The sequence below is a fragment of the Nicotiana sylvestris genome, chromosome 11, assembly GCF_000393655.2.
Source record: "Nicotiana sylvestris chromosome 11, ASM39365v2, whole genome shotgun sequence".
Classification (NCBI taxonomy): Eukaryota; Viridiplantae; Streptophyta; class Magnoliopsida; order Solanales; family Solanaceae; genus Nicotiana; species Nicotiana sylvestris.
This window is the reverse complement of record NC_091067.1, coordinates 130,479,478-130,507,458: the sequence shown is the minus strand read 5'-3', so window position 1 is coordinate 130,507,458 and position 27,981 is coordinate 130,479,478. Positions and strand designations below refer to the sequence as shown.

General features: G+C 37.1%; 3 protein-coding genes across 6 annotated transcripts; 2 read left to right on the top strand and 1 right to left on the bottom strand.

Annotated features, from left to right (window-relative positions):
* Positions 1-38: 38 nt before the first annotated feature.
* On the bottom strand, positions 39-26,524 carry LOC104210253 (heavy metal-associated isoprenylated plant protein 3-like). Of its 4 annotated transcripts, none has more exons than XM_070162815.1 (5): positions 26,381-26,524; positions 26,081-26,265; positions 25,541-25,628; positions 25,164-25,443; positions 39-61 (listed from the first exon to the last, which is right to left on the bottom strand). In XM_070162815.1, the coding sequence occupies exons 1-4, from the start codon at positions 26,439-26,441 to the stop codon at positions 25,169-25,171; spliced, it is 609 nt and encodes a 202-aa protein (XP_070018916.1). In that variant the 5' UTR covers positions 26,442-26,524; the 3' UTR covers positions 39-61; positions 25,164-25,168. The 4 variants fall into 4 exon arrangements, with proteins under 4 accessions (XP_070018916.1, XP_070018915.1, XP_009757411.2 ...); XM_070162814.1 differs by lacking the exon at positions 39-61 and adding an exon at positions 2,921-3,066; XM_009759109.2 differs by lacking the exon at positions 39-61 and adding an exon at positions 24,122-24,196.
* LOC104210254 (putative ribonuclease H protein At1g65750) lies at positions 21,448-22,839 on the top strand. The gene has a single exon (XM_070161896.1). The coding sequence runs from the start codon at positions 21,448-21,450 to the stop codon at positions 22,837-22,839; it is 1,392 nt and encodes a 463-aa protein (XP_070017997.1).
* Positions 23,341-24,654, top strand: LOC104210252 (cyclin-L1-1-like). Its single transcript, XM_009759107.2, has one exon. The coding sequence runs from the start codon at positions 23,443-23,445 to the stop codon at positions 24,592-24,594; it is 1,152 nt and encodes a 383-aa protein (XP_009757409.1). The 5' UTR covers positions 23,341-23,442; the 3' UTR covers positions 24,595-24,654.
* Positions 26,525-27,981: the final 1,457 nt, after the last annotated feature.

The following is a 27,981-nucleotide window of genomic DNA, read 5'->3' as shown; positions in this document are numbered from 1 at the left end:
CTGACGGCTCTAGCAGGGGCGCGAGTGTCTGATTATTTCCGGTTGTACGTGTCCTCACCATCTGTGAGAGAATAGAATATCGAAGTTTAGAACTTTGAAGTAAACAAATCTTCACAAGGAATCAAAGAAGTGTAACATTCCTAATAGTTCCATAGCCTCCCGACGATAAGTACAGACGTCTCCGTACCGCTCTGCGAGACTCTAATAAGCCGGCTTGTAACTTATGATGTTTCGGGTCTTGGGAAGATTTTGTATGTATTCTTTTTGGGAGTTGTTATTGTATATGTCAAGCGACATTTCTCTCAATTACTTCTTTATTGTTGATGTTAGTGATTTAGATCTATGTTTTCAATTTCGCTGTTTTTCCACAATATTAAGCTTACCTAGTCGTAGGGACTAGGTGCCGTTACGACGTCTTATTAAGGGTAAATTGGGTCGTGACAAGTTTTTGGATCTTCTTTGACTCTTTATGTGCCACTTTTACGAATAACCTTACATACCATTATTTGACTCCTAAATGCTATTTTCTTATTAACTCAACGATAATAGAAAAAATAGAACAAATAAATGAATACTAAAGAAACAAACAAGAAGAAGATGATGAAGAGTACAAGAAAACATATAAATTAATTATTGCTTCATTTTTCCACGTCTATCCATGCTATTTTATATTTTTTTTCTCCAATTTTTTTATTTGTTTTATCATTAAGTTAATGTAAGAAAGTGATTAGTGACATTAAATAATAGTATAAATCGCAATTCTGCAACAACCAACTTATTTATTTCTTTTAATTATTTTATCATTAAATTAATGGAAGAAAGGGATTAGTGACATTAAGTAGGCGTTTGGACATAAGAATTGTAAAATTCGAAAAAATAGTGAAATTTTTTTTCAAACGAAAATGGTATTTGAAATTTAGAGTTGTGTTTGGACATAAATTTCAGTTTGGGTTATTTTTGAAGTTTTGTGATTGATTTGAATGAAAATTTTGAAAAATGTTATGAATCGTTTGTACATTGGATACTACATTGGATGCTACATTGGATGTCCATGTTGTGAATAACTTAAAGATTAAATTTCCTACTTTATGTCCATCATCTTTACTTTTTATGCCTATAAAAGGCCATGTAATTACAATGGAAAAATACATCAAAGTGAAAGAAGAAAACACTTCTCCCTTCTTTCTATCTCTTCTTATTTACATTTTACTGCATTACTTTTATTTTATAACACGTTATCAGCACGAAGCTCTAATTTTATTCTTAACTCCCGCTAAGTTGAGCCATATTTTATTAAGAATATGAAAATTCCCCAGTCTTCAGTTGGACTCAAGATTAATAAAGATGATATATGTCTTCTGGATAGTGCTACAACACACACTATTTTAAAAGATAAGAGATATTTCTCTTATTTGGTAATGAAAGAAGCGAATGTTAATACAATATCCGGTAGTACAAGATTAATTGAAGGTTCTGGAAGAGCCAATTTATTACTACCAGGAGGAACAAATTTGGCTATTGATGAAGCACTATATTGTAGTAAATCTCAAAGAAACTTATTAAGTTTCAAAGATATTCGCCAAAATGGCTATCATATTGAGACTACAAATGATGAAAAGATTGAATATCTTTATATTACTACAATAATGTCCGGTAAGAAATATGTGCTTGAAATGTTACCTGCTCTTTCCTCCGGCTTATACTACACAAGTATTAGCAGGATTGAAACACATGCCATAGTAAACGAGAAGTTTACTAATCAAGATAATTTTATTATTTGGCATGACCGGTTGGGCCATCCTGGTTCTAATATGATGCGTAAAATAATTGAGAATTCACATGGACATGCAATGAAGAATCAGAAGATTCTTCAATTTAAGGAATTCTCTTATGCTGCTTGTTCTCAAGGAAAATTAATTATTAGATCATCAACTATTAAAGTTAGGATGAAATCCCCTGCATTTCTGGAACGTATACAGGGTGATATATGTAGGCTCATTCACCCTCCATGTGGACCATTCAAATATTATATGGTTTTGGTAGATGTATCTACAAGATGGTCACATGTGTGCTTACTATCAACTCGCAATATGGCATTTACGAGATTGTTGGCTCAAATAATAAAGCTAAAAGCACAATTTCCAGATTATGCAATTAGGACAATTCGTCTTGATAATGCTGGTGAGTTTACATCCCAAGCCTTTAATGATTATTGTATTTCAACTGGGATAACAATTAAGCATCCGGTTGTTCATGTTCATACACAAAATGGTCTAGCAGAATCATTGATCAAACGCCTCCAATTAATTGCTAGACCAATGCTTATGCGAACAAAACTTCCCATTTCAGTATGGGGTCATGCTATTTTGCACGCAGCAACACTTGTACGGATAAGGCCCACAAGTTATCATAAAGTCTCCCCATTGCAATTGGCTTTTGGTCAGGAGCCAAATATTTCCCATCTTAGGATCTTTGGTTGTGCGATATATGTTCCAATTGCTCCACCACAACGCACAAAGATGGGTCCTCAAAGAAGGTTGGGGATATATGTTGGATATGAATCTCCTTCTATTATAAAATATCTAGAGCCGATGACTGGAGATTTATTTACGGCAAGATTTTCTGATTGCCATTTTGATGAATCAGTATATCCAACATTAGGGGGAGAAAATAAGCAGCTGAAAAAGAAGATAGATTGGAATGCATTATCACTGTCTCATTTAGATCCTCGAACAAATCAATGTGAACAAGAGGTTCAAAAGATTATTCATTTACAAAATATTGCAAATCAATTGCCAGATGCATTCACTGACCTACCAAGGGTGACTAAGTCAAATATTCCAGCTGCTAATGCTCCAATTCGAGTTGATATCCCGGCAGGACAATTAATTAAAGCAAATGAGTCTAAGCCATGCTTGAAATGTGGTAGACCAATCGGTTCTAAAGATAAAAATCCTCGAAGAAGAAAATGAGCAAGTGATCAAAGTGAACATAACACAGAGGTAGTGGCTCAAGAAGAGCCCCGAGACGTAACAAATGATAAGACCTTAGGAGAGGTCCAGGTACCTGAAAATAATGAAAATGAAGAGATATCAATAAGTTATGTCTCAACCGGGAAAAGATGGAACCGAAGTAATATTGTTATCGATAACATTTTTGCTTATAATGTTGCTGTTGAAATAATGCAACAAGATGAGGATCTTGAACCAAAATCTGTCAATGAATGTAGACAGAGAAATGATTGGCCAAAATGGAAAGACGCTATCCAGGCAGAGTTAACTTCACTTGGAAAACGTGAAGTCTTCGGACCCATAGTTCGAACACCTGAAGGCATAAAGCCAGTAGGGTATAAATGGGTTTTTGTGCGAAAACGAAATGATAAAAATGAAGTCGTTAGATATAAAGCACGACTTGTGGCACAAGGGTTTTCCCAAAGGCCTGGAATTGATTATATGGAGACATATTCTCCTGTAGTGGATGCTATCACCTTCAGGTATCTCATAAATATGGCAGTGCAAGAAAAACTTGATATGCATCTAATGGATGTTGTTACAGCCTATTTGTATGGATCATTAGACAACGAAATTTTTATGAAAGTACCTGAGGGATTTAAAGTGCCAGAAGCATATAAAAGTTTTCGAGAAACTTGTTCAATAAAGCTTCAGAAATCTTTATACGGATTGAAACAATCAGGTCGTATGTGGTACAATCGCCTGAGTGAATACCTGTTGAAAGAAGGGTACAAGAATGATCCAATTTGTCCTTGTGTCTTTATAAAAAGGTCTGGATCTGAATTTGTTATAATCGCCGTGTATGTTGATGATTTAAATATCATTGGAACTCCTGGGGAGCTTCCAAAAACAGTAGACTGTTTGAAGAAAGAATTTGAAATGAAAGATCTTGGAAAGACAAAATTTTGTCTTGGTCTACAAATTGAGTATATGAAAGATGGAATATTTGTCCATCAATCAACATACACCGAAAAGATTTTAAAGCGATTCTATATGGATAAAGCACATCCATTGAGTACCCCGATGGTTGTGAGATCACTTGATATAAAGAAAGATCCATTCCGACCTCATGAAAATGATGAAGAGCTTCTTGGTGCCGAAGTACCATATCTTAGTGCAATTGGGGCATTAATGTATCTTGCCAATAATTCCCGACCAGATATAGCTTTCTCAGTAAGCTTATTGGCAAGATTTAGTACTTCGCCAACACAAAGACACTGGAATGGTATTAAACATATATTCAGATACCTCCAAGGGACCATTGATATGGGTTTATTTTATTCAAATGAATCCAAGCCATCATTGATTGGTTATGCAGATGCAGGATATTTGTCTGATCCACACAAAGGTCGATCTCAGACAGGCTATTTATTTACAAGTGGAGGTACAGCCATATCATGGCGTTCGACAAAACAAACTATGGTTGCTACTTCTTCAAATCATGCAGAGATAATAGCCATTCACGAAGCAAGTCGAGAATGCGTTTGGTTAAGATCTATAACTCAACACATTCAGCAAACATGTGGTCTTTCTTCGAAAGAGAATATTCCAACAATATTGTATGAAGACAATGCTGCATGCATAGCTCAATTGAAAGGAGGATATATCAAAGGAGATAGAACAAAACACATTTCACCGAAATTCTTTTTCACTCATGATCTTCAGAAGAATGGTGAAATAGATGTACAACAAGTTCGTTCAAGTGATAATTTGGCTGATCTGTTCACTAAGGCGTTGCCAACCTCAATATTTGAAAAGCTGATATATAAGATTGGAATGCGTCGTCTTCGAGACATTAAGTGATTTTTCATCAGGGGGAGTAACTACACGCTGCACTCTTTTCCTTAACCAAGGTTTTGTCCCACTGGGTTTTCCTGGTAAGGTTTTTAATGAGGCAGCAAGCAATGCATATTATAAATAACTATGTACATCCCAATATTTTTTTTGTAAGTTTTTAATGAGGCACATTATCTTACATGGACATCTAAGGGGGAGTGTTATGAATAGTTTGTACATTGGATACTTTTGGATGCCCATGTTGTGAATAACTTAAAGATTAAATTTCCTACTTTATGTCCATCATCTTTACTTTTTATGCCTATAAAAGGCCATATAATTACAATGGAAAAATACACCAAAGTGAAAGAAGAAAACACTTCTCCCTTCTTTCTATCTCTTCTTATTTACATTTTACTGCATTACTTTTATTTTATAACAAAAAACAGCTTTTTGCAATTTTTCGAAAATTTTCAAAATGCATCTTCAAGTGAAAATTGAAAATTTTATGAACGAACGCTGATTTCGAAAAAAGTGAACTTTTTTGGAAAAAATTTCCATCAAATTTTATGTCCAAACGGGCACTAAATAAAGGTATACATAACAATTCTGTAACAACGATAGGAATAGCGCAAAAACTATCACTGGACATTTGAATATTGAGGCGAACAACAGTGATTCCGGGCCTTTACAAAACGAGGTATGGGCAAGTTACATATTTGGCCAATTTGTCAAAAATAATTATATCTACTAGCCAAATATATAAAAAAAATATGTCTTAAAATATGAAAATTATATGTCTATTATATATTAATAAATAAAAAATATATTTTACCGACTATTATTTTTGAAAGCAACTTTATTCTGTAGTTTTCCCTTGGGCAACAGTACAATGGGCTTTACAAAGAAAATGTTCATCGGGGGAAAAATTTCAAATATGAAATAAGAGAGCATTAGACAAGAAGCTTAACGAAAGATTTTAGGGAAAATGATATTACATAGCCGCTCTCAAAATAACAGCCGAAAATATTTTTTTTGTATATATATATATATATATATATATATATATATATTGTATGTTATATACAAAAATTATATATAATTTATACACTTTTTCGATTACCGAGCGTAAATAGTTCCGAGCGCTGGCGAAAAATGCCCAATATTTTGTTACAACTTTTGATGTCTTCCAAATGGGTAAAGAAATCTCCGACTTATATGACGAAAAATAATTCCCTCGTCTTGACTGAGGGCTTTCTCTCTCTAACACGAGAGTTATTTCCTCCTTGTGAGGTCTCAATCCTTATTGCTAACCACTTAATCTCCACCTCTCAAACCCCACTCTCTAAAACTTTGCCAATAGGAAACCTAATAATTACCGATTTCATCCTCTGCGGGCATCAATTTGTGCAAATTCCCTATTACCTACTAAGTCCTAAATCAATCTGATTTCTAGAGGAACTCTAAATTTTGGTGCAAATAGGTTAAATATACTGCTGAATAAACTCCAATAGGAGCGGGAATCCTTCAATTGGAAAGATGGCTGATGAAATTACTGAACGCCTAAATAAATTTATTCTTACTGAGGAAGAAAAAGGATGTTGTGGCAATTGAATATCCAGATATTCAGTTAAGTATGAAGGATTGTGAGGTAAGTCTTTTTGGCAAGGTGATTTATGATAAAAAGGTGAATTTTTAGGGAGTCAAAAACACCATGTCGTTGGTTTGGGGGCACCCAATAGGACTGCAGATAAAGGAAATCGGATGGAACTTTTTCAATTTATTTTTAAGGATAAGGAAAGTAAAGATAAAGTATGGTCTGCTACACCATGGTTATATGACAAATACCTTCTTAATATCCATCATTGGGAACCAGGTTTTAAGAGTGATTCCCAGGTGTTTAATATCTGTAATCTGTGGGTTCAAGTTTGGAATATCCCATTACATTGGATGTCAAAGGATGTTGGGCGCAAAATAGGGCATGCTTTGAGAGGTACTGTTGATATTGTAATCCCTAAAAATGGAAGCAAAGAGGGGTGATATATGAGGATTAAAGTCACGATGAACATTAACAGGCCACTACCTATGGGAAAATTGATCAAGTTAGGCTTGGAAACAAACTGGGTTGAAATAAGATACGAAAACCTACCTTATGTTTGCTACTACTGTGGTATGCTAGGACACAATGATAGAACTTGTGTACAAAGAGAGAAGGATATAAGATCAGACAATCTCAAAACTGACCAGTTTGAGGCATGGTTACGAGCGCAGAATCATTTACTAGCTTCAGATAATCAGCGCCGTCAAGGTGTAAATACTAATAACGATGGGCATACTAGGGTGAAAAATCATATCTTTGAACTGGTTGAGGGAAAAAGAGTTGCAGGAAGTAGTAAAAGTCTGCTAAATTTGGCAAAGGTACTACCTCAGTTGAAATGCAGCCTGACATAAGAAAAGAGGATCTTCAGAGAGACCAAATGCAGCCCATGGAAGCAACAAACTATGGATCTAGAGAGAAGGAGAGTGCAGAAGTTTGGAATAACACCGGGGTTGGAACTTATGATGGTATTAAAATTACCTCAATACGAGGTTTGAATATTGGCTTGGAGAAGAAAGATATGCAGGAGCAGATGCCAGCGGATGGAAATATGTTGAATGACACAATAGAGCTACAACAAAACTTATTGCAAGTTGCCTCACAAATGCAGGTGTAGACAATAAATTTGAGTCGAGAAAATAAAATCAAGACCGAAAATATTGCAACAATTGTAGTATTTTATTTCAAATATTTGAGTGTACAATCTCTATGATTCCTCTTATTCTACTTTTCTTGTATAAATTCAAGAGCCTTCGAGCTTGATCTTGAATTTGAATTTGATTTATCCGTCGCGAATACTTTGATTGTTACCACGAATTTTATCATGAACAAGTAGCCTTGATCTTGAACACCTTGTATTTGATTTGACTTCATTCTTGATCTTAAATACTTAAATTGTTCTTCGTTCTTGAGATTGAATTTGATTGCTTGAAGCTTGAAACTTGTAGAGAAATTTGCGGCGTTTGATCTACGAGCTCTCTCTTGCTTCTTGTTATAACTTCTGGCGTCTTTTCTGAGTTATGAAGACCCCTATTTATAGTTGTGAAAGGGAGGAGTTGTGATAAGAACAAACTCTTTCCGACCAATCAAATTGAAGTATGACATGACCACATTTGATTGGCCAGAACATGTCACTTGCAGACGTGGCGCGATTTCATTGGCCTTTTAGTGTGACTTGGCACGCTTTGTCATTTTGACACGTGGCACGATCCTATTGGCTCTTCCGCTTGACTTGGCGTGCCACGTTATTTGACATGTGGCACCAAACTGTGCCTCTGGAAGATGACATCTTGTGCTTAATGAAGTGGGTTCATCACTTTAGCCCAATTAAATGGGTTAGCCCAATGGATTAAGACCTATTTATTTAATCTATTTATATTGAACTTATAAAATTAATTCAATTATATTAGCCCATATATTTATTTGGAACAATATATCTCGAATTTAAAATATAGTCCAAATTATTTCATAAATTTAATTTTAATAAAATTTATATGCCTACAAATGCCCCTACTTCAAGACTTATTATGAAGCATCATCCTTTCTTCTCTTTCTTTTTCACGTCAGATTTGGCCAATTTACTTTAAAAGTAATAATGATAACTCCAAAGCTTGAAACACCAAACTTTCAAATTCCAGTCACGTTGAACATTGTAATTACTTGCTAATGTTCTATTTTGAGTTTGATAAAACAAATCTCTCTTTTAATTGTGAATCACTATATTGTCATATGTGTAGTATACGTCCAGTGCATGCGTTTGCCACGTAGCTCAATCCCAAACCTCCTGTATCACTGCACCATCACTATCCAAATCTCTTTAGGAGAGAAACTACGAATATAAGACTACACTTCGAGTCCTTATCCACGACAACTTATTTCTGCCGCCTTTACACCTAGTCCCACACCGAAATTAGATTTTCAACGCCATATCTAATTACCTATATAAGGCTACATGCTTTCCTTCGTTGAACACTAATTTACAGTGTTTGCAATTCACAAGAAATACAGTGTCGAGGTAACTTTTTTTTCTTTTCTTTTGAGGTTTCTTTTTTTTGTTGTTTTTCTTTCTTTTTGTAGGCCCAAGACGAAAAGTCATCGAGTGCTAAGTTGACGAGCTATTCCATGACGTCCTATCGAAGGATAAATTCGCAACAACTTATAGACGGACGGATCTTGCAACAACTTATAGACAGATCAATTTACAACAATTTTTAGACGGATAAATCCCTAACAACTTATAGACGGACAAATCCCCTCAACATATAGACGGACAAATCCACATCAACATATAGACGGACAATCCACATCAACATGTAGACGGACAAATCCACATCAATATGTAGACGGACAAATCCGCATCAACATATAAACGGACAAATCCCCATCAACATATAGACGGGCAAATCCGCATCAACATATAGACGGATAAATCCACAAATCCACATCACCATATAGATGGACAAATCTACATCAACATATAGACGGACAAATCCGCATCAACATATAGATGGAAAAATCCACATCAACATATAGACGGGCAAATCCGCATCAACATACAGATGGACACATCCACATCAACACATAGACGGACAAATCCACATCAACATATAGACGGACTAATCCACATCAATATATAGATGGACAAATCCACATCAGCATATAGATGGACAAATCCACATCAACATATAGACGGGCAAATCCATAAAGAGGCCAACTTAAGGTACAAAGGGACTTAAATGTCCACCTTAAGATTGGAGAGTTATAGTTCCTTTTAAGGACAAACCACACGGAGAGTCCAACTTAAGGTGCAAAGGGGCTTAAATGTCCACCTTAAGATTGGAAAATTAGAAAGCTTCAACTTGAAGACTTGGCATACTTTACAGATTTCAACTTGAAGGCCAACAAAATTTGAAGATTTGATGAGCTTAAAATTTGGTGGACTTTGATGCTTCAACTTGAAGACTTGGCGGACTTACAAATTTGGCAAACTTGATTACTTCAAATTGAAGACTTGCGGACTTTGCAGATTTCAACTTGAAAACCAACAAACTTGAAGATTTGACTTAAAATTTGGTGGACTTTGATGCTTCAACTTGAAGACTTGGCGGACTTGCAGATTTCAACTTGAAGACCAAAAAAATTTGAAGATTTAACGTACTTGAAAATTTGGCAAACTGGGTTACTTCAAATTGAAGATTTGGCGGACTTTGCAGATTTCAACTTGAAGACCAAAAAAACATGAAGGTTTGGCGAACCTGAAGACACAGAGAATCCCTGGACTTCAATGCAAATACTTGACATCCTCCTAAAATAGGCCCATTGAAGATATCACTTTACCATGGAGGATTACCTCCTTTAAATCAAATGAGATCAAAGTTCAATAGGAGGATGACATTTCAGCTTGATCTTACATTCCTTCATACTTTATTCGAACAACAATTGGGGCAATATGTATCTTTTGAACTTATGCGACTGAACTTAGAATGAAACTCTAAGCTGCCTACGTACCTCGGTGAAGAGGATCAAGTCATACCTTAGTTCAGAATGAGTAATTTTTTTTATTTACTATTTTTTTATATGTCCTAACTTTTGCCTAGACCGCCTCTTTCGAAGTTTTCAACCTAGCGGACTCTTTTTTCTTGGGCCGTACACAGTTTAGACTCATGCTGGCCAGGAGTGTAGCAACAAGCAGTTTAGACTCGTGCGTCAAGGAGTGTTGTAACTTCAAGGATAATACTTCTTCAAAAACTTGCCATTGATAGGGCCAATTCTCATGCCATCTGCATCAACCAGCTTGTAAGCCCCATTTGAGTAAGCTTCTTGTACGACATATGGCCCATCCCATTTTGAAGTGAACTTCCTTACAGGTTTATGGGAAGAAATTATGGGTCTTCGTACGGCAAGGACTTGATCTCCTACTTGAAAGGATCTCGGGTGAACTCTTTTATTGAAGGCACGAGACAATCGAGCTTGATAACATTCAAGACTCTGTTGACATTCCAACCTCTTCTCATCAAGGGACTCCAACTCTGCTAATCGAAGTTGAGCATTTTCTTCATCAGTGATCCCTTCTTGAATAGCTAGTCGCAATGAAGGTATTTGAATCTCAAGTGGCAAGACAGCTTCGACTCCATAAACTAGTGAATAAGGAGTTACTTGTGTTGGCGTGCAGTGAGTCATCCTATATGCCCATAGAGATTCTTCCATACGGTCATTCCAATCTCGTTTGGATTTGGAGACGACTTTCTTTAGCAAGTTGCATAGAGTTTTGTTGAATTCCTCAGCTAGACGATTGGCAGCAGCATTGTACATCGAAGAGTTACGTTGCTTGAAGCTAAAGAGATCACAAATCTTGTTTGTCAACCTATTATCGAATGACTTTCCATTATCCATTATTATGTAGCGAGGAATGCCAAAGCGATAAATAATGTTTACTCGGATGAAATTTGCAACATTTTCCTTCTTTACTTCCTTGAGAGCAACAACTTCAGCCCATTTTGAGAAGTAATCAGTTGTAGCCAGGATGTATAGGTGCCCACTAGAGGACCTTGGTAGTGGTCCAACAACATCCAATCCTCAAGCGTCAAACTGCCAGGATGCCATGGTCTGGTGCAACACTTCAAGAGGTTGGTGAATAAAATTTGCATGGAATTGACAAGCCTTGCATCTTCGAGCGTAGTCTAAGCAATCTTTTACCATCGTTGGCCAATAATATCACATCCTTTTTATATGGAAGTAGAGCTTTGGTCCAGACTGGTGTGACCCACATACCTCAGAATGCGCCTCTTGCAAAGCTTGGAGTGCTTCATCTTCCCCTAAGCATCACAAGAGTACTCCCTCGAATGATCTTCTGTATAGGGTCTCTTTGTAGTAAAGGAAGCGAGGTGCACGACGACGGATTTCAGTTCTTCTCCGCGGATTTTCTGGAAGTATCCCATAGCACAAGTAGTCAATAATGGGTTGTCGCCATTCTTCTTTCTCGACTTCAGAAACAACGACAAGCTACTTGAGTTCATTTTCTTCACCTTCAGTCTTATTTGGCGGCAGTACTACCTATTTTTGGTACACAGTAACTTACGCTTGATCAGGCAGGGCTAATGACGAAGCTAGGGCAGCTAAAGCATCAACCTTCTTATTTTTTTTCCTTGGCACATGCTGAATAGTCACATCAACGAGCCACCCCATTAACTTTTTGGCGTAATCATGATATGGGCGTAATTCAGGCTTCTTAACCTCGTAACTACCCAAAAGCTGATTGACCACTAACTGGGAGTCACCAAAGACTTGCAATTGCAATTGCTTCATATCAACAACCATTTCAAGCCCAAGTATTAATGCTGGATACTCAACAACATTGTTGAAACAGAGTTGTGTCAAGGTGAAGGAGTAGGGCAAGACTTCACCTTGGGGAGTGACAAATACTACGCCAGCCCCAGCTCCTCTATGATGCGCAGCACCATCAAAGTACATCTTCCATGGAGGTTGAACTTCAACGACCATTGCGTCCTTATCAGGTAGTTCATTAGTTAGCTCCCAGTCATCAGGTATCAGATGATCTGTCAAGAAGTCTGCCAATGCTTTTCCTTTTACAACCTTTTGAGGGATGTACAAAATCTCGAATTGTTGAAATTAGAGGTACCATCTCGCTAGTCGATCACTAAGAACATGTTTTGACATCACGAACTTGATGGGATTTGCTTTAGAAACAAGACGGACAACATGAGCTTGAAAGTAGTGCTTCAACTTTTGAATTGAAAAGACTAGCGCCAAACAAAACTTTTCAATTGGCGAATAATTCAACTCATTTGGTGTCATCATCCTGCTCAAGTAGTAAAGAGAGTTTTCTTTCCCCTCACTATTTTCTTGGGCCAACAGTGCTCCAACAGACCTTTCCTATGTCGCAATGTATAGTATCAATGGCTTTCCAGGTATAGGGGCTGCTAAAACTGGAGGCTTCATCAAGTAGGATTTAATGCTCTCAAAGACATTACTGCACGCTTGGTCCCATTTGAAAAGAACGCCTTTCTTCATGAGGCAACTAAATGGTTGGCACCTCCCAGCCAGGTTTGAGATGAATCTCCTAAGGTACGCTAACTTTCCTTGCAGACTTTTCAATTCATGGATATCCCAAGGCTCAGGCATTTTCAAAATGGCATCCACTTTGGCTTGATCAATTTCGATCCCTCGATGTTGGACAATGAAACCAAAGAACTTTCCAGAAGCAACTCCAAAGGCACATTTCAATGGATTCATCCTAAGTTGGTACCTCCGGAGCAATTCAAATACCATCCTCAAGTCTTTCATGTGGTCGCCCTTCTCTCTTGATTTCACCACCAATTCGTCAACATAGCATTTGACATTCTTGTGGAGAAGATCGTCGAAAATATTCTACATAGCCCTTTGGTAAGTAGCACCAGCGTTCTTCAAGCAAAAAGGCCTTACCTTGTAGCAATAAATACCCAGTGGGGTACGAAATGCAGTAAGCTCTTCATCTTTTGGTTCCATGCGTATTTGGTTATAGCCCGACGAACCGTCCATGAAAGACATTGCCTCGTAACCAGTAGTAGCATCGATCATCAGCTCTGGAACAGGAAGCGGAAATTAATCTTTCGGACATGCATTGTTGAGATCTCTAATGTCAACGCACACTCAAATCTGGCCATTCTTCTTCCTTACAGAGACAATACTTGAAACCCATGTTGGGTATTTAACTTCGCGAATAAAGCCAACTTCGATGAGTTTATTAAATTCGGTTTCAATCAAGGGAACCAAGTCCGGCCTAAAGCGCCTTTGAGCTTGCTTAACAGGGCGAGCACCATTTTTGACTACAAGGTGATGAACTGCTACTTTCGGGTCCAAGCCAGGCATCTCTTTGTAACTCCAAGCGAAGACATCCTTGAACTCCTTGAGTAACTCAATATAAGTTCTCTCTTCATCAACTTCTAGTAAAGCACTTAGGTAGGTGGGTCTTGGTTCCTCATCGGTGCCAAGGTTAATTTCTTTTAAAACATAAACTGTCGTCTTCACTCCTTCTTCAAGTTCGGGTGGAGCGTCTTTCGCATCTTCATCTTCTTGAGGGTCCCCATCGTTGAAGGATATGTGATAACATGGTGAAACATCCTCCAATTTTGCATTATCCTCCATTAAAGATGGAACACCATTCTCGGCTTGTACAGTAACATGATACGAAGAACCCACACTTTCTTCATCTTCGTCATGCTCCTTAGTGTAGACCACAGTATATGGTTTTACCTTCAGTACTTCTTTACATGAAACCACAAGTTTTGTTTGTCGCCTCATTCTAGAAGGAACCAAACTTTGGAAATCCTTAGAGATCTTCTGGATTTTGGGCAAAGCGGGTGTTCTTATGCTTTGGAAATTTCTCTGGAACTTGTTCCCCTTATTTAATGGACCCAATCTTTCAAACACGGAGGTCCTCACAGGTAATTTTCCAAGACGATCAAAGACAGAAGGCTTGTTGGAAGCGGTAGATTCGTCTTCAATAGTGATATAATTGCTACTCGACCTTCTTATAGAGATGCACACTGGTGATAATAGCTCATTGGGATTGTATCCAGCTTTTGCAAATCGCTTGTAAGCGTTAGGGTCAAAACCTTCATCTGTTCGCTTTGTAGGGAATGCCACATTCTGCAAACGATTTTGGGCTACAAACCCTACAAGCGGCTTCGAGGACAACTTTACTGCCTCAATTTGTTTTACCGGAAGAGTTAACTCCTTTAGCGTGTTAGATTGGAGATTGGATAATTTGCCCTCGTCTTTCTTCCTTTTAGGGACATATTGGAGCGCATGACTCACTTTCTTGCCATAAGACGCAATACCCCTCTATAAGATTTATTCGTGTTGGGTTGTACCTCCTCGGTAACATCTTTGACTCTACCAGTAGTCACTTTGGCTCTTTTAGTTGTGGGCTCGTTAGTTTTGCTTTTTATGACATCATTGACTTTTAGCTCCTTCACAATGCGGTTCTTCAAGTAGAGCTTTGCATCGGCGAAGTGTGACTCTGCCTCGGTGAATGGCTCATCATCAACAACTATCTTCTTCTCGACTTCACCCTCATAGTATTTTAAACATTGATGGTAGGTAGATAAAACTACTTTATTCTCATGTATCCAAGGCCTCCCAAGCAAAACATTATGTGAAGTCTTCGCATCGATCACATGCAACCATGCACTTGATTGCATATCTTCAATAGTGATTCCCAGCCTGATCGCGCCTATGGCTCTTTGCCCCCCTTGATTGAATCCTTGGATCATCACACAACTTTCTAAGAGTTCGTTCATGGGAATACCAAGTTCTTTCACAGTATGGATTGGCAAAACGTTCACTGAGGATCCTCAATCAACCAAAATTCGATTTATCCCTTCATCGCGCATATGACTAACCAGGTACAATGGGCGGTTATGAGGAGTGTCACCTAGCAAAAGATCGTCATTTGTGAATGTGACCTTTTTCTCACAAGCATTAACTTCTTGAGGAGTGGACTCGATGGGCTTTTTCGAAGATGGTGCCAACGGTAGGTCATCACTCTTTTGTCAGCATGGCAACAAGAGGCATCAATGCCCTCATGGGAAATCTTCGTGCGGAACCAACTTGGTAAGAACTCCTCCAATGTCACTGGATGTCGTGGCTTTTGAGGATGGTGCACCTCCACTTTTGCTTTCTTCAAATATTTAACTGGATTCCATCTTCTTGGTCTTTTCACCATCATTTTCCTTGTTGGTTGTTCTATTGATTCTTTCTCCTTTTGTGGTGCCTACGACGAGTCACCAATGTCCAACCTTCAACATCATCAGGTTGATTGACTTCAGCTTTGTCGCTCTCCAGTAATTCTTCATCTTCACTTTCTTTAAAACCACATAATTCATCCGAACTGAATGAGCCAAAGGCGATAGAGACTTGGTTTACGCTTGCTTTCTCATCTTCAAGCACGATCTTCTTTTCGCGAGCCAAGTCCATTACTTTGTCCTTGAAGACAAAGCACTTCTCCAGAGGGTGGCTTACAAGTCGGTGATATTTGCAGTAATTTGGGTCATTTGTTTTCCCAGCTTCATTTGGTCGCTTCATCTCCGAAAACTCAATAAGATTTAACTCGAGGAGTTCTTCAAAAATGGCTGGCACATCAAAATCTAGGAATGTGTACTCTTTCTCCTGCATTTATTTTAGAGTCAACTTTCCACTTGGCTTATCTTGAAAAGAAGTGGATTTCATACTCTGCTTCTTGCTCACCTTCGTCGTGAACTTCATAGGTGACGTGTTGACATTCATAGCTTCTTTGCTTTCAGACTTGGGTACGAACTTGCCCCACTTCCTGACTTCTTGCTTGTCACTCCCTTTGCGAGGTTCATAGATGGGCAGCCTTTCATTTACAGCGGAGGCCATGCTCAATTCCATGTCATGGGCACGAGTTGCAAGTTCTTCAAATGTGCCAGGCTTGATACCTTGCAAGATGTAGCGCAATCCCTAATGCATGCCTTGGATGCACATCCCTATGCCTGAAGCTTCACTGAGCCTGTCTTTGCAGTTGAGGCTTGCATTCCTCCAACGATTGATAAAGTCGATAACTGGTTCCCCCTTGCGTTGACGAGTATTTGTAAGTTCTATCATACTCACAGTACGTCTCGTACTATAAAAGCGATTGAGGAACTCTTGCTCTAGTTGATCCCAGCTATTGATAGATCCAGCCTCAAGGTTCGTGTACTAGTCAAAAGTATTTCCTTTTAGCGAGCGGACAAACTGCTTGATGAGGTAATCTCCATAAGTCCTAGCATTGTTGCACGTCTCCACGAAGTGCACAACATGTTGCTTTGGGTTACCTTTACCATCAAACTGTTAAAACTTTGGAGGTTGATAGCCAGCAGGCATCTTCAACATTATAGTACGAGACGTACTGTGTACGAGACAGTGTACGTTTTTGCATATGTAAGGGAGGATTTGGCAGCAACTTTATATTTGTTCTTAAAGGTTCCTTCAATGAACTCCTTCAGTTGATCGATTGGAATCATCCCTTCAAATGAGACAGGGATAGCCTTAGTAGATGCTGCTTGTCTTGGAGGAGAGTCACTCTCTAGAACTTCTGGGAGCTTGCCGGGTGCATGGGTGGATTCTTCTTCCATCAAGATTCCCACCCTGTCTGTTAGATTGTCAATTCTAGCCTCTTGATTTTGCATGCATTTGGTCAAGCCAGTGATTGCTTCCGTCAAGTTTGCCAACTGCTCCTCCATAGATGAAGTGTTTGTCACCATGGCTTGCACGATTGTCGTGGACGACGGAGAGTAGCATGTATTTTCACACAGATTGATCCTTGATTGGCTCACGCTATGTGGTATAAGTGGGGAGGATCCATCAGTTGAAGCATCATCATCTTCCTTCATAGTAGAGTGCTTGGATCCGGAGAGGCCAAGCAGAGCAAGAGTTTTCTTGATCTTTTCAGCAACATCGCTTCCTCCTTCAGGTGCGTTTGTGGAAGATCTTGCTCCATTTGAGGATGAAGATCCGAAAATAGGTGTTGACACGAACGACACTTGGGGTGCTTGTTGTCCTAAAGAGCTCACTTTTCTCCTCGTAACTGGTCCGAAGCTTCCAAAGGTAACATCGAGGATGCTTTCCACATCAGCATAGAACCTGGAGTAAGCAGCCTTGGTGGAAGTTGAACTGGAGTTGATTTTCCTTGAAGCCACTTCAATGTTCTTGGACTTTGGTGATTGAAAAGTTGAGATGAGAGGTAGAGATTGTCCCACTGGGCATGCCATAATTTGTAAACAATAAATTTGCATCGAGAAAATAAAATCAAGACCGAAAATATTGCAACAATTGTAGTATTTTATTTCTAATATTTGAGTGTACAATCTCTATGATTCTTCTGATTCTACTTTTCTTGTATAAATTCAAAGGCCTTCGAGCTTGATCTTGAATTTGAATTTGATTTATCCGTCGCGAACACTTTGATTGTTACCACGAATTTTATCACGAACAAGTAGCCTTGATCTTGAATGCCTTGTATTTGATTTGACTTCGTTCTTGATCTTAAATACTTGAATTGTTCTTTGTTCTTGAGCTTGAATTTGATTGCTTGAAGCTTGAAATTTGTAGAGAAATTTGCGGCGTTTGATCCACGAGCTCTCTCTTGCTTCTTGTTATAACTTCTGGCGTTTTTTTGAGTTATGAAGACCCCTATTTATAGTTGTGGAAGGGAGGAGTTGTGATAAGAACAAACTCTTTCCGACCAATCAAATTGAAGTGTGACATGGCCACATTTGATTGGCCAGAACATGTTACTTGCAGACGTGGCGCGATTTCATTGGCCTTTTAGTGTGACTTGGCACGCTTTGTCATTTTGACATGTGGCACGATCCTATTGGATCTTTCGCTTGTATTGGTGTGTCACGTCATTTGACACGTGACACCAAACTAAGCCTCTAGGAAGATGACATCTTGGGCTTAATGAAGTGGGCTCATCATTTTAGCCCAATTAAATGGGCTAGCCCAATGGATTAAGACTTATTTATTTAATCCATTTATATTGACCTTATACAATTAATTCAATTATATTATCCCATATATTTATTTGGAATAATATATCTCGAATTTAAAATATAGTCCAAATTATTTCATGAATTTAATTTTAATAAAATTTATATGCCTACAACAGGATACTGGCAACCAAAAAATAAAGGAATTGCACGATAGCATAGACAAGGTATGTCCAGACCCTTTAGTGAGCTCTCCTAAGTTACAACTACATATAGTGAGTAATTTACAACTAATCGATAATTCAAAACAAAAATCTTTAACTGTTAGTGCTATTACTAATAAGAATACAAGGGACATAAAGAGAAAACAATGGAAACGAAAGGCTAATATTAAGGGTTGTTCTGATGATGTTAAGGGAAACAATTTGGTAGGTCTGAATGAAAATCATCTTATTGAAGTTGCTGTGATAGAGGAAAATATGCATACTGTGGGGGATAAAAGAAAAGAACAAACTAATTTTGATACTGAAATGGAAGTTAAAAAATAGAAACAAGTGGTGGAGCGGGAGGCCAACCCTAAATGGCTTCCCTCCATACAATGAAAGCTTTAGTGTGGAATTGTAGAGGCCCGGTGGGGGGGAGGTCCTTAACAGTTCCCTTTTTGAAGGAGACAATGCGTCTCCACTCCCCAAATATGATTTTCTTAAGTGAAACAAAAAATAGAGATAGAACAGCGCAAAGAGTTCAGAGACAACTGGATATGGCACATGCTATTACTGTGGAACCAATGGGTTTATCCGGTGGACTAGCCTTATTCAGGAATGATAACATCCAGGTATGTCAATATCACACTTCTTCTTTTTGTGTTGAAACTTTGATACATGATGTCTTATCTGATTGCAAATATCGGTGTATCTTTGTGTATCTAAGTACGGATAGAATTAATTATCGATCTCAAATGCAAGAATTAATTAAAAAATCTTCATACTGGGGCACCTTCTGGGTCTTAGCTGGTGATTTTAATGATATTCTTGATGATTCAGAAAAACAAGGAGGAAGAACTAGAGATAATTGAACCTTTAGAGACTTTAAGGATTTTATTTGGAACTTAGGTGCAATTGACTTGGGTTACAAAGGAAAACCTTGGACCTGATGGTGCTATTGGGAAAATAGGGTATTATTCAGGAAAGATTAGATAGGGTCTTAGTCTCCCCTAATTGGAAAACAAAGTTTGAAGAGGCTAATGTAACTCACCTTGATACTGAGGCTTCTGATCATTCCTTGCTAACTTTCTCTTCACATGCTGAACAAATTAAGAATAAAAGACGTTTTTACTTTGATAAAAGGTGGATTGATTGTGAAGAGGTTCAGAATATTGTACCTGAAGCTTGGTCCAATGACTACTGATCCTTAGTGGCTTGGGTATGGGGAGGAAATGGTAATGCTAAAAAGAGAATTATTAGTATTAAGAAACAAATTACAGACCTTAGAAGTGATGCTAATAATTTTGATTGGAATAAACTTAGGGTGTTAAAAAAGGAATTAAGCCAAGCTTACAAAAAAGAAGAAATTTTCTGGAAACAAAAGTCTAGAGCCTTATGGTTGCTGGATGGCGATAAAAATACGTCCTATTTTCACATGGCAACCTTACAAAGAAGAAGAAGAAATATAATTAGGGGTTTTCAAACATCTGAAGGGAGGTGGGTGAGTGATCAAACTGAAATAGTTCAAGAAGTTGAGGCATATTATGATACACTATTCTCTACATCTAACCCGACAAATTTCGAAAGTATTCTAAATCATGTCAATGTAACGATTAGTGACTCTATAAATCAAAAACTCATAAAAGATATTAGCGAAGAGGAAGTAAAGAGTGTGGTATTCGCTATGCATCCTCTTAAAGCGCCAGGTGTGGATGGATGACTCCTTTATTTTTTCAAAGATATTGGAATATTATATCAAAGGAGATTTATGAAGCTATTAAGAGTTTCTTCACTACAGGATACCTAATTCCTTCGTGGAATCATACTTTAATCACTCTAGTACTTAAAATTAAAAGCCCGACTTTGGTATCGCAATTTAGACCCATAAGTTTATGTTCTACTCTTTATAAAATTATTGCAAAAATTCTTGCTACAAGAATGAAAAATCATTTAACTAAGGTTATATCTCCGACTCAAGCATCTTTTGTTGGACATAGACAAATAACTGAAAATGTTATCTTAGCACATGAATTTATGCATCTTCTAAAAAATAAACGAAGAGGTAGAGAGAAATTTATGGCGATGAAATTGGATATGTCAAAAGCATATGACAGAGTTGAATGGATATATATCCAAAAAATGCTTTTGCAAATGGGTTTTCATGCCAGATTTGTAGAAAGGATTATGCAATGTATTTCCACCCGTACTTATAGTTTTAATATAAATGGGGAGGTAGTTGGATCAGTTAGGCCGACTAGAGGAATATGACAATGAGATCCGCTATCACCTTATCTATTTTTAATATGTGAATAAGGTTTCTCTACTTTGTTGAAGACTTCTGAAACTCAAAGTGAAATTCAAGGTTTAAAGTTAAATAGGCATGGGCCAAACTTAACTCACTTATTTTTTGCAGATGACTCTTTTATATTCTGTTTAGCTAACGCTCACAATGTAGTCCATGTAGCTGAGATTCTAAGAAAGTATGAGCAAAGTTCTGGGTAAGTGGTTAATTTAGATAAACCAGCTATTTGTTTTAGTAGAAATATAACGGAGGAGGAGAAAGTAGAGATATGTTCCTTACTTGGACAACAACAAATAAATGAGATGGGTATGTATTTAGGATTACCAGCTATCATGGGATGCTCAAAGAAAAAGATGTTAGATTTTATTAAGGATAGAGTCAAGACAAAAATAAAAGGATGGAAGGGTAAATTTTTAAGTACAACAGAGAAAGAAGTAATGCTTAAATCTGTACTTGCAGCAATCCCTACATATGCCTTGTCTTGTTTCCAACTCCCTGATGGTCTGTGCAAGGAGATTACATCTCTTTTTTCTAACTTTTGGTGGGGACAACCGAGGATAAAAGGAAGATGCATTTTGAGAGATGGGAAAGATTATGTGATTCTAAATCAAGAGGGGGCTTAGGATTTAGGGACTTAAAGGCTTTTAATATGGCTTTGTTAGCTAAACAAGCTTGGCGTATATTGTCATACCCGGATTCATTGTTAGCAAGAGTATTTAAAAGAAAATACTTTCCACACTCAACTTTCCTTGACGCTTTTACACCATCTACTGGATCATGGAGCTGGAGAAGTATTTTGTGGGGAAGAGATCTATTAGTTACTGGACTAAGATGGAGGATATCTGATGGGAAAAATATAAATGTTTGGATCGATCCTTGGATCCCAAGAAATAATGGTTTTACTCCAAAAAGTATTCAAATGCAAAACAATTTAGATTTTAAGGTTGCCGACTTAATTGACGAAGATACGCATACCTGGAAACTTCATAAGATAAGTACGACCTTTGAACCTGAAGATGTAGATGCAATTTTGTTTATTCCAATATCCATCATAGGTCTTAATGATAGATTACTGTGGCATCACTCAAAATCTGGAAACTATGAAGTTAAGTCAGGTAACTATTTAGCAAAGGGTTTGACAGGTAAGACTATTAGGAATTCGGAAGCCCAGGCGAGTTGTCATTCTTTTCCTAAAAGCTTCTGGGATTCTTTGTGGAACTTAAAAATTAAAAATAAACTTAAACATTTTCTAAGGAAGTGTGTGGTTAACTCTTTCCCCGTTAATTATAACTTAGCTAAAAGATTACAGAACCTAGATAAAACATGTAAGATTTGTGGTCTTGAAAGTGAAGATATAGAACATATGCTATTTAGATGTCCCCGATCTCAGTTTGTATGGAAACAAAGTCCTATTAATTGGCCTGATATTGAAAACATGACTGACTTTTCTGTGTGGTGGTATAACTTGTTCTTAAATGCTAAGCATTTTCCTGAATCTACAGAATTATTATATTTGAGTGTTAATATTATGTGGCAAATTTGGAAAGGTAGGAATTCTTGGTGCTTTAATCAGGAAATGTTAGAGCCAACTGATATTGTTTCTAAAACTCCTTTTGAGTATGAAGAATATAAAGATATATTAACTAGTTGCCTCGCTACACGACATTCAACTGGAAATGAGTTTGTGCCTAAACTAACCAATTTTCAAGATGATGTTTTATTATTTACAGACGCAGGATTACGGTGTGATGATAGACATGCGAGTATTGGTGTCGCGGCTTTGAATAGCCTTGGAAAACTGCTTCATGCCCATGGATCCCCAATTCAGTATGTTGGGAAAACCATGACTGCTGAAGCGGTTGCCATAAGAAAGGCACTTGAATGTGCTATTACTCTTGGATGGAAAAGTGTGAAGATTTTATCTGATGCTAAGAATGTTGTTGATATGATCCAAAAATAGGTGGCTACTTCATAGGAGATAGAAGTGTTGTGTGAAGACATTTGGAAGCTATCAAGAATGTTTGATCACGTTGAGTTTCTTTATATTCCAAGGAAGTTAAACAAAGTAGTTCATAATTTAGCTAAATTTTTTATTTCTTTGTTGAAGGACATCTCCCGGGAGAAGTTTTTTTCCAACTTGGGTTGTCCAGGATGCAAAGAGTACATTTGAACTTTGTTGTTCGTTGATGCACTAATATGAAGTCTTTGTTTTCGAGAAAAAAAAAATACGACGAAAAATAGCTTGGTGACCAAGTAAGTAGCTTTGTAACCAAGTAAACAACTTAGTTCCAAAATAACTAGAGTAGTTCATGACTTCCTCCCCAAGTAATTTCATTTAATGAACGGATACATAATTAAGCAAGTAATATTTATAACAGAAATCCTATTTTCCATCTCCTATCCCTTCGTGGACTTAATTTTCCTTTTCTATCCACATTAATTAAAATACTCCGAAATAAACCATATATAGCAACTAGCTTTGCTCCATCTTCCACCCTCTTTGATTCTTTCAATCAACCACATAAAGGACTTTTGAGCTTGTACAGGGGATTATTCTTTTACTATGATTTACACGGCGATAATGGACACATTTTATCTAACAGACGAGCAGATTAAAAACTCGCCTTCACGGAAAGATGGAATCGACGAAGTTACAGAGACCACACTTAGAATCCACGGTTGTGATCTCATCCAAGAAAGTGGGATTTTGCTCAATTTACCCCAAGTTGTAATGTCAACTGGACAAGTACTATTTCATCGTTTTTACTGCAAGAAATCGTTTGCCCGTTTTAATGCGAAGAGAGTAGCTGCTAGTTGGTTTTGGCTTGCATCGAAGTTCGAAGAACTTCCTGTGAAAGCAAGTGAGGGACTTAATGTTTTCCACAGAATGGAATGTAGGAGAGAAAACTTACCCTTAGAGCATCTTGATACATCTTCCAAAAAATATGATGATATGAAAGCAGACCTAATCAGGACAGAGAGGCATATTCTAATAGAATTGGGTTTCATCGGCCATGTGGAGCATCCTCATAAATTGTTATCAATTTACCGTGCAACTCTTGAATTAACACCCGAAACAGAATTGGTACAAAGGGCATGGAATCTTGCAAATGATAGTTTGCGCACAACACTGTGTGTAAGATTCAAGAGTGAGGTTGTGGCCTGTGGAGCTGTATATGTTGCAGCCCGTAGATGTCGCGTGTCGCTCCCTGAGAATCCTCCTTGGTGGAAAGTGTTTGATGTAGACAAGGCTGGCATTGATGAAGTTTGCAGAGTTCTCGCTCATCTTTACAGTCTTCCAAAAGCCCAATATATCCCTGTATGCAAGGAAGGAGGCTCGATTGTTACGTTGAATAGAAGCCAAGAAGTGGCTAAAGAGGCAATATTAAAAGCTGCTCTTGATAAGTTGAAGGACTCAAAGACGAGTAATGAGGAGTCAAAAGAAGAGCATGCAGAAACTGATCATAGAACAGATGCTGGTGCAGAAAAGAACAAGGTTAGAGATAGGAACAGGGAAAGACAGAGGGATAAGGAAAGGCTAAAGTTTCGTGAACGTGATAGGGGAAGGGAATTTGATAGAAAAAGGGAGCGAGAAGACATTGAAAGGGACACGGATAAATCCACGAAAAGGAGTCATCGTTCAAGACTCAAGAGAGAAAGATCACTTAGAGAAACGAAAATATCATTATTCTTCAAGGGAGAAGGATTACCGTAGACACCATTAGTTTCAAACTGCCTGATAAAATGTATGCACTCTTATCAAACATTTCGAGTAGTTGCTAACTGTTTTTGCATAGTTCCTCTATGCGGAAAATCGACTACCTGTGTCGTCCAAAGCTATATATTATCTGCATTACCAACGTTTACTCTTTAACATTCGGTTGAAGAAGTATGCCTTTTTATTGACTACCTGATTCTGGTTTCATGTAATTGCAGGTCGTCCAAAAATTTTAATTGATCATCATGGGCTTGGTCTCATAAATTTAGAAGTATCTATCATTGTTCAATCTCAATCCTTCCTTTAACCAAAACTAAGAAAATTAAATTTCAATTTGTTCACCATTCAATTTTTAACAATGAGCAAAATACACCACAAATCTAACCTTCAATTGGAACTAAAGTTTTGAAACCTGCTATAGACACAAAAATGCGTTTTAATCGGACAGAACAAAATCAACGAAATCTCTCATTACTACTAGCAGATACAGTGCATGAATTTTGCTAATCTAGGTAATTAATCATTTGAGTATATGCAATCATATACTAGAAGTTTCTTGTACTTACCAAAATTATTCACAGAATTGTGCAAGCATTTGGATTCTCATCACTGAACCCTCCGCAGCGTGATACAAATCTCCAGCTGTCACCGACCTGCACATAGTTGAGCACCGGTACATATATTCAAACTGCGGCAGGTAGACACCACTTCTGCTGTCCTTCAACGTCAAAATTTCAACATCTTTCCTCAGGTGGTATCTCAGTGATTCCCCTAAGGATTTCACATCTATCGTTCCCGTTACAGTCACCAAATTCTTTTCCCAATCCATTTTCATGTTCCTGCATCCTGTATTTTAGTCGTTGATCAACACGTAGCGAGTCGAATTTTGTGGTTTGAAATTGCACGAAATATATCAGCGACGAGTTCGATAATGCTATATTACCTCCGGTTCGAGTGATAATTTTGTAAATCTGCTCATTGCATGCGTCGCAGTTCAGAGGGAGTTTAAATACTGCAGTTGTCACTGAAGGCTGTTCGATCGGAAATTGAGCAAACAAGAAAAGTTGAACAAATCGAGAAATGAGAATCGGTCGATAATATTAGTAATAAGTAGTAGTAATTAAGATAGAACGAATACAAGCAATGGAAAATGTAATTCCTAATCAATTCAATTCACTGGGTGAAACAGATAAAAATGCTTCCCATATTTGACTAAAATGCGCACGGTGCAAAGTTCGCCGGTAACAGAGTAGTGATTTCAATTCCGTATTTAGCTCAAATACGTACAAATTGAGAATCAATCCGTAATATTAACAATTAACATACTACGAATTAAACAAGCTATGGAAAATACAATTCTGAATCAATTCAATTCAATTCATCGAGAAACAGATAAAATGCTTTCTGCAGTTAACTAAAATGCTCAAGGCGTAAATTGTGCCGGGAACGGAGTAGAAAGTTCAGTCAGTGTGTAGCGTATTACCTCCTTGCATTTATGCTTCCGGTCAATCTTATTTTCCTCTTTATCCGGCTTAGGTGAAATAAGCGTCACTTTCTTCTTCAGTTTTTTCTCGATTTTCTGCAGGAGTTTCACCGGATCAAATTTTCCGACCAGCGTCGCCTTATATGCCGTTTCATTTTCCTCCATCTTTATGGATGAATTCAGGTCTTCTCAGGGAAATTAGAAAAGAGGAAAATCAAAAAATAAATTTAAACGGAAACAAAAAGTGTACTAGCTGATTCGAAGCAAATTTATACATTAAAATATCGGATTCGTTATTACCATGCAAATCGTGAGCGCATTTGAGAACTCTTTCGGAGCAACCTTCACAGGAACAATTCATGGCTATTTGGATAATTGCGGTAACATTTTTGCCGCCTTCTTTTTTTTTTTTTTTCCATTTCGAGTGAAACTTTTGGTTTTTCACACAATGGGATTTGGCTTTACTCTCGTTTACTACTTATAAAATACGTTTTGGGCTTTTTGGCGCGAGGTTATCTTGTTTGGCCGGTTAGTTTGGGGCATATTATTTTGGGGATTTTTACCTAGCTATACAATAATAGAAACCTATTTACTATCTTTATTTAGGTTCCTTGTTAATTACTTTATATACCTATATTTACTAATTTTATACAAAACTATAAAAAAGAGAAAATGCAACATGCCTTAAATATAGTGTATCAGTTACACATAATCCCCCTACATTTAAGATTCTCTTATTTTTTCAAAGCATTACAAAAACATCTTCTAATTTTGTACTTACCCACCGTAAGAATTCTTCCTTACCCACTGATGCCCAAAATCTTTCTAACCCAAAAATCTCGCTTACTCGATTTCTCTCTTTCAATCATCCACTGTTATCCCCCCCCCCCCCAATTGGAGATTCTTTCTTCTTCGAAAGCTTTTGATATCTAATTTCTCTCTTTCAATCATCCAAAATCTCAATACAGAAAAAAATCGAAATTTTGCTCTACAATCAAGTTGTGGGTAAGTGGTGGATACAATACTAATACAATTATAATACCATTATATTAAATTTTTAGTGTAGAGTTGTGATTGAAACTTGAGGAAAATAAAGATCATAATTGTATCACAATTTTTCAGAAATATATCGCGATTGTATTATAATTGTATATGTATCATAATTATTGCAGGAATTGTATTACAAATGTATGATAATTGTATATTCATTGTATATTTTACGAGCAGTTGTGAATTCGTGACGAATTTCACAATTTGTATCACAAATATGATAATTGTATATTAATTTTTTAGTAGTGTATCAGGTATTATTTTGGGTATTAATGTACCAGATACAAGTTAGATACAATTGTGATACAAGTATGATACATTTATGTTTTAGGCATTCATGTATCTGATACAATTCAACTACAATTATGATACATTTATCATACAATTTCTGAATAGTTTTAATAATATAAAGCTGTAGGCAATGGTGAAGAGAGAAGATGGAGATTCTGGATGTAGATTAAGGGATTTTGACTTTTTAAAAAAAGGAGAGAGAAGGGGAGAAGAGGAAACAAGGAAATGATATAATAGAATCCTTTAATTGAAGTCACTAATAATGGGGTGTGAGCCTTTTAAGAAGCAATGTATACAAGTTGTAAGAAAAACCTAGATACTTATTAAAAACTGCAAAATATAGAGAATATTGGTAAATAAGTTTCTAATATAGTATAATTAGGTAAAAATCCCATTTTTTGGTTATTTATTGTTCTTGTGTATTTTAGGCATTAAAATTAAAAAATAACTAAAGAAAATACAGGATTCATTGAGAACTCAGTGGTACAAATTACAATAGTCACCTCTTTAGATAAAGAAAATGAAGAAAAAGAATTTTTTATTACTGTGAAAAGCTTTCT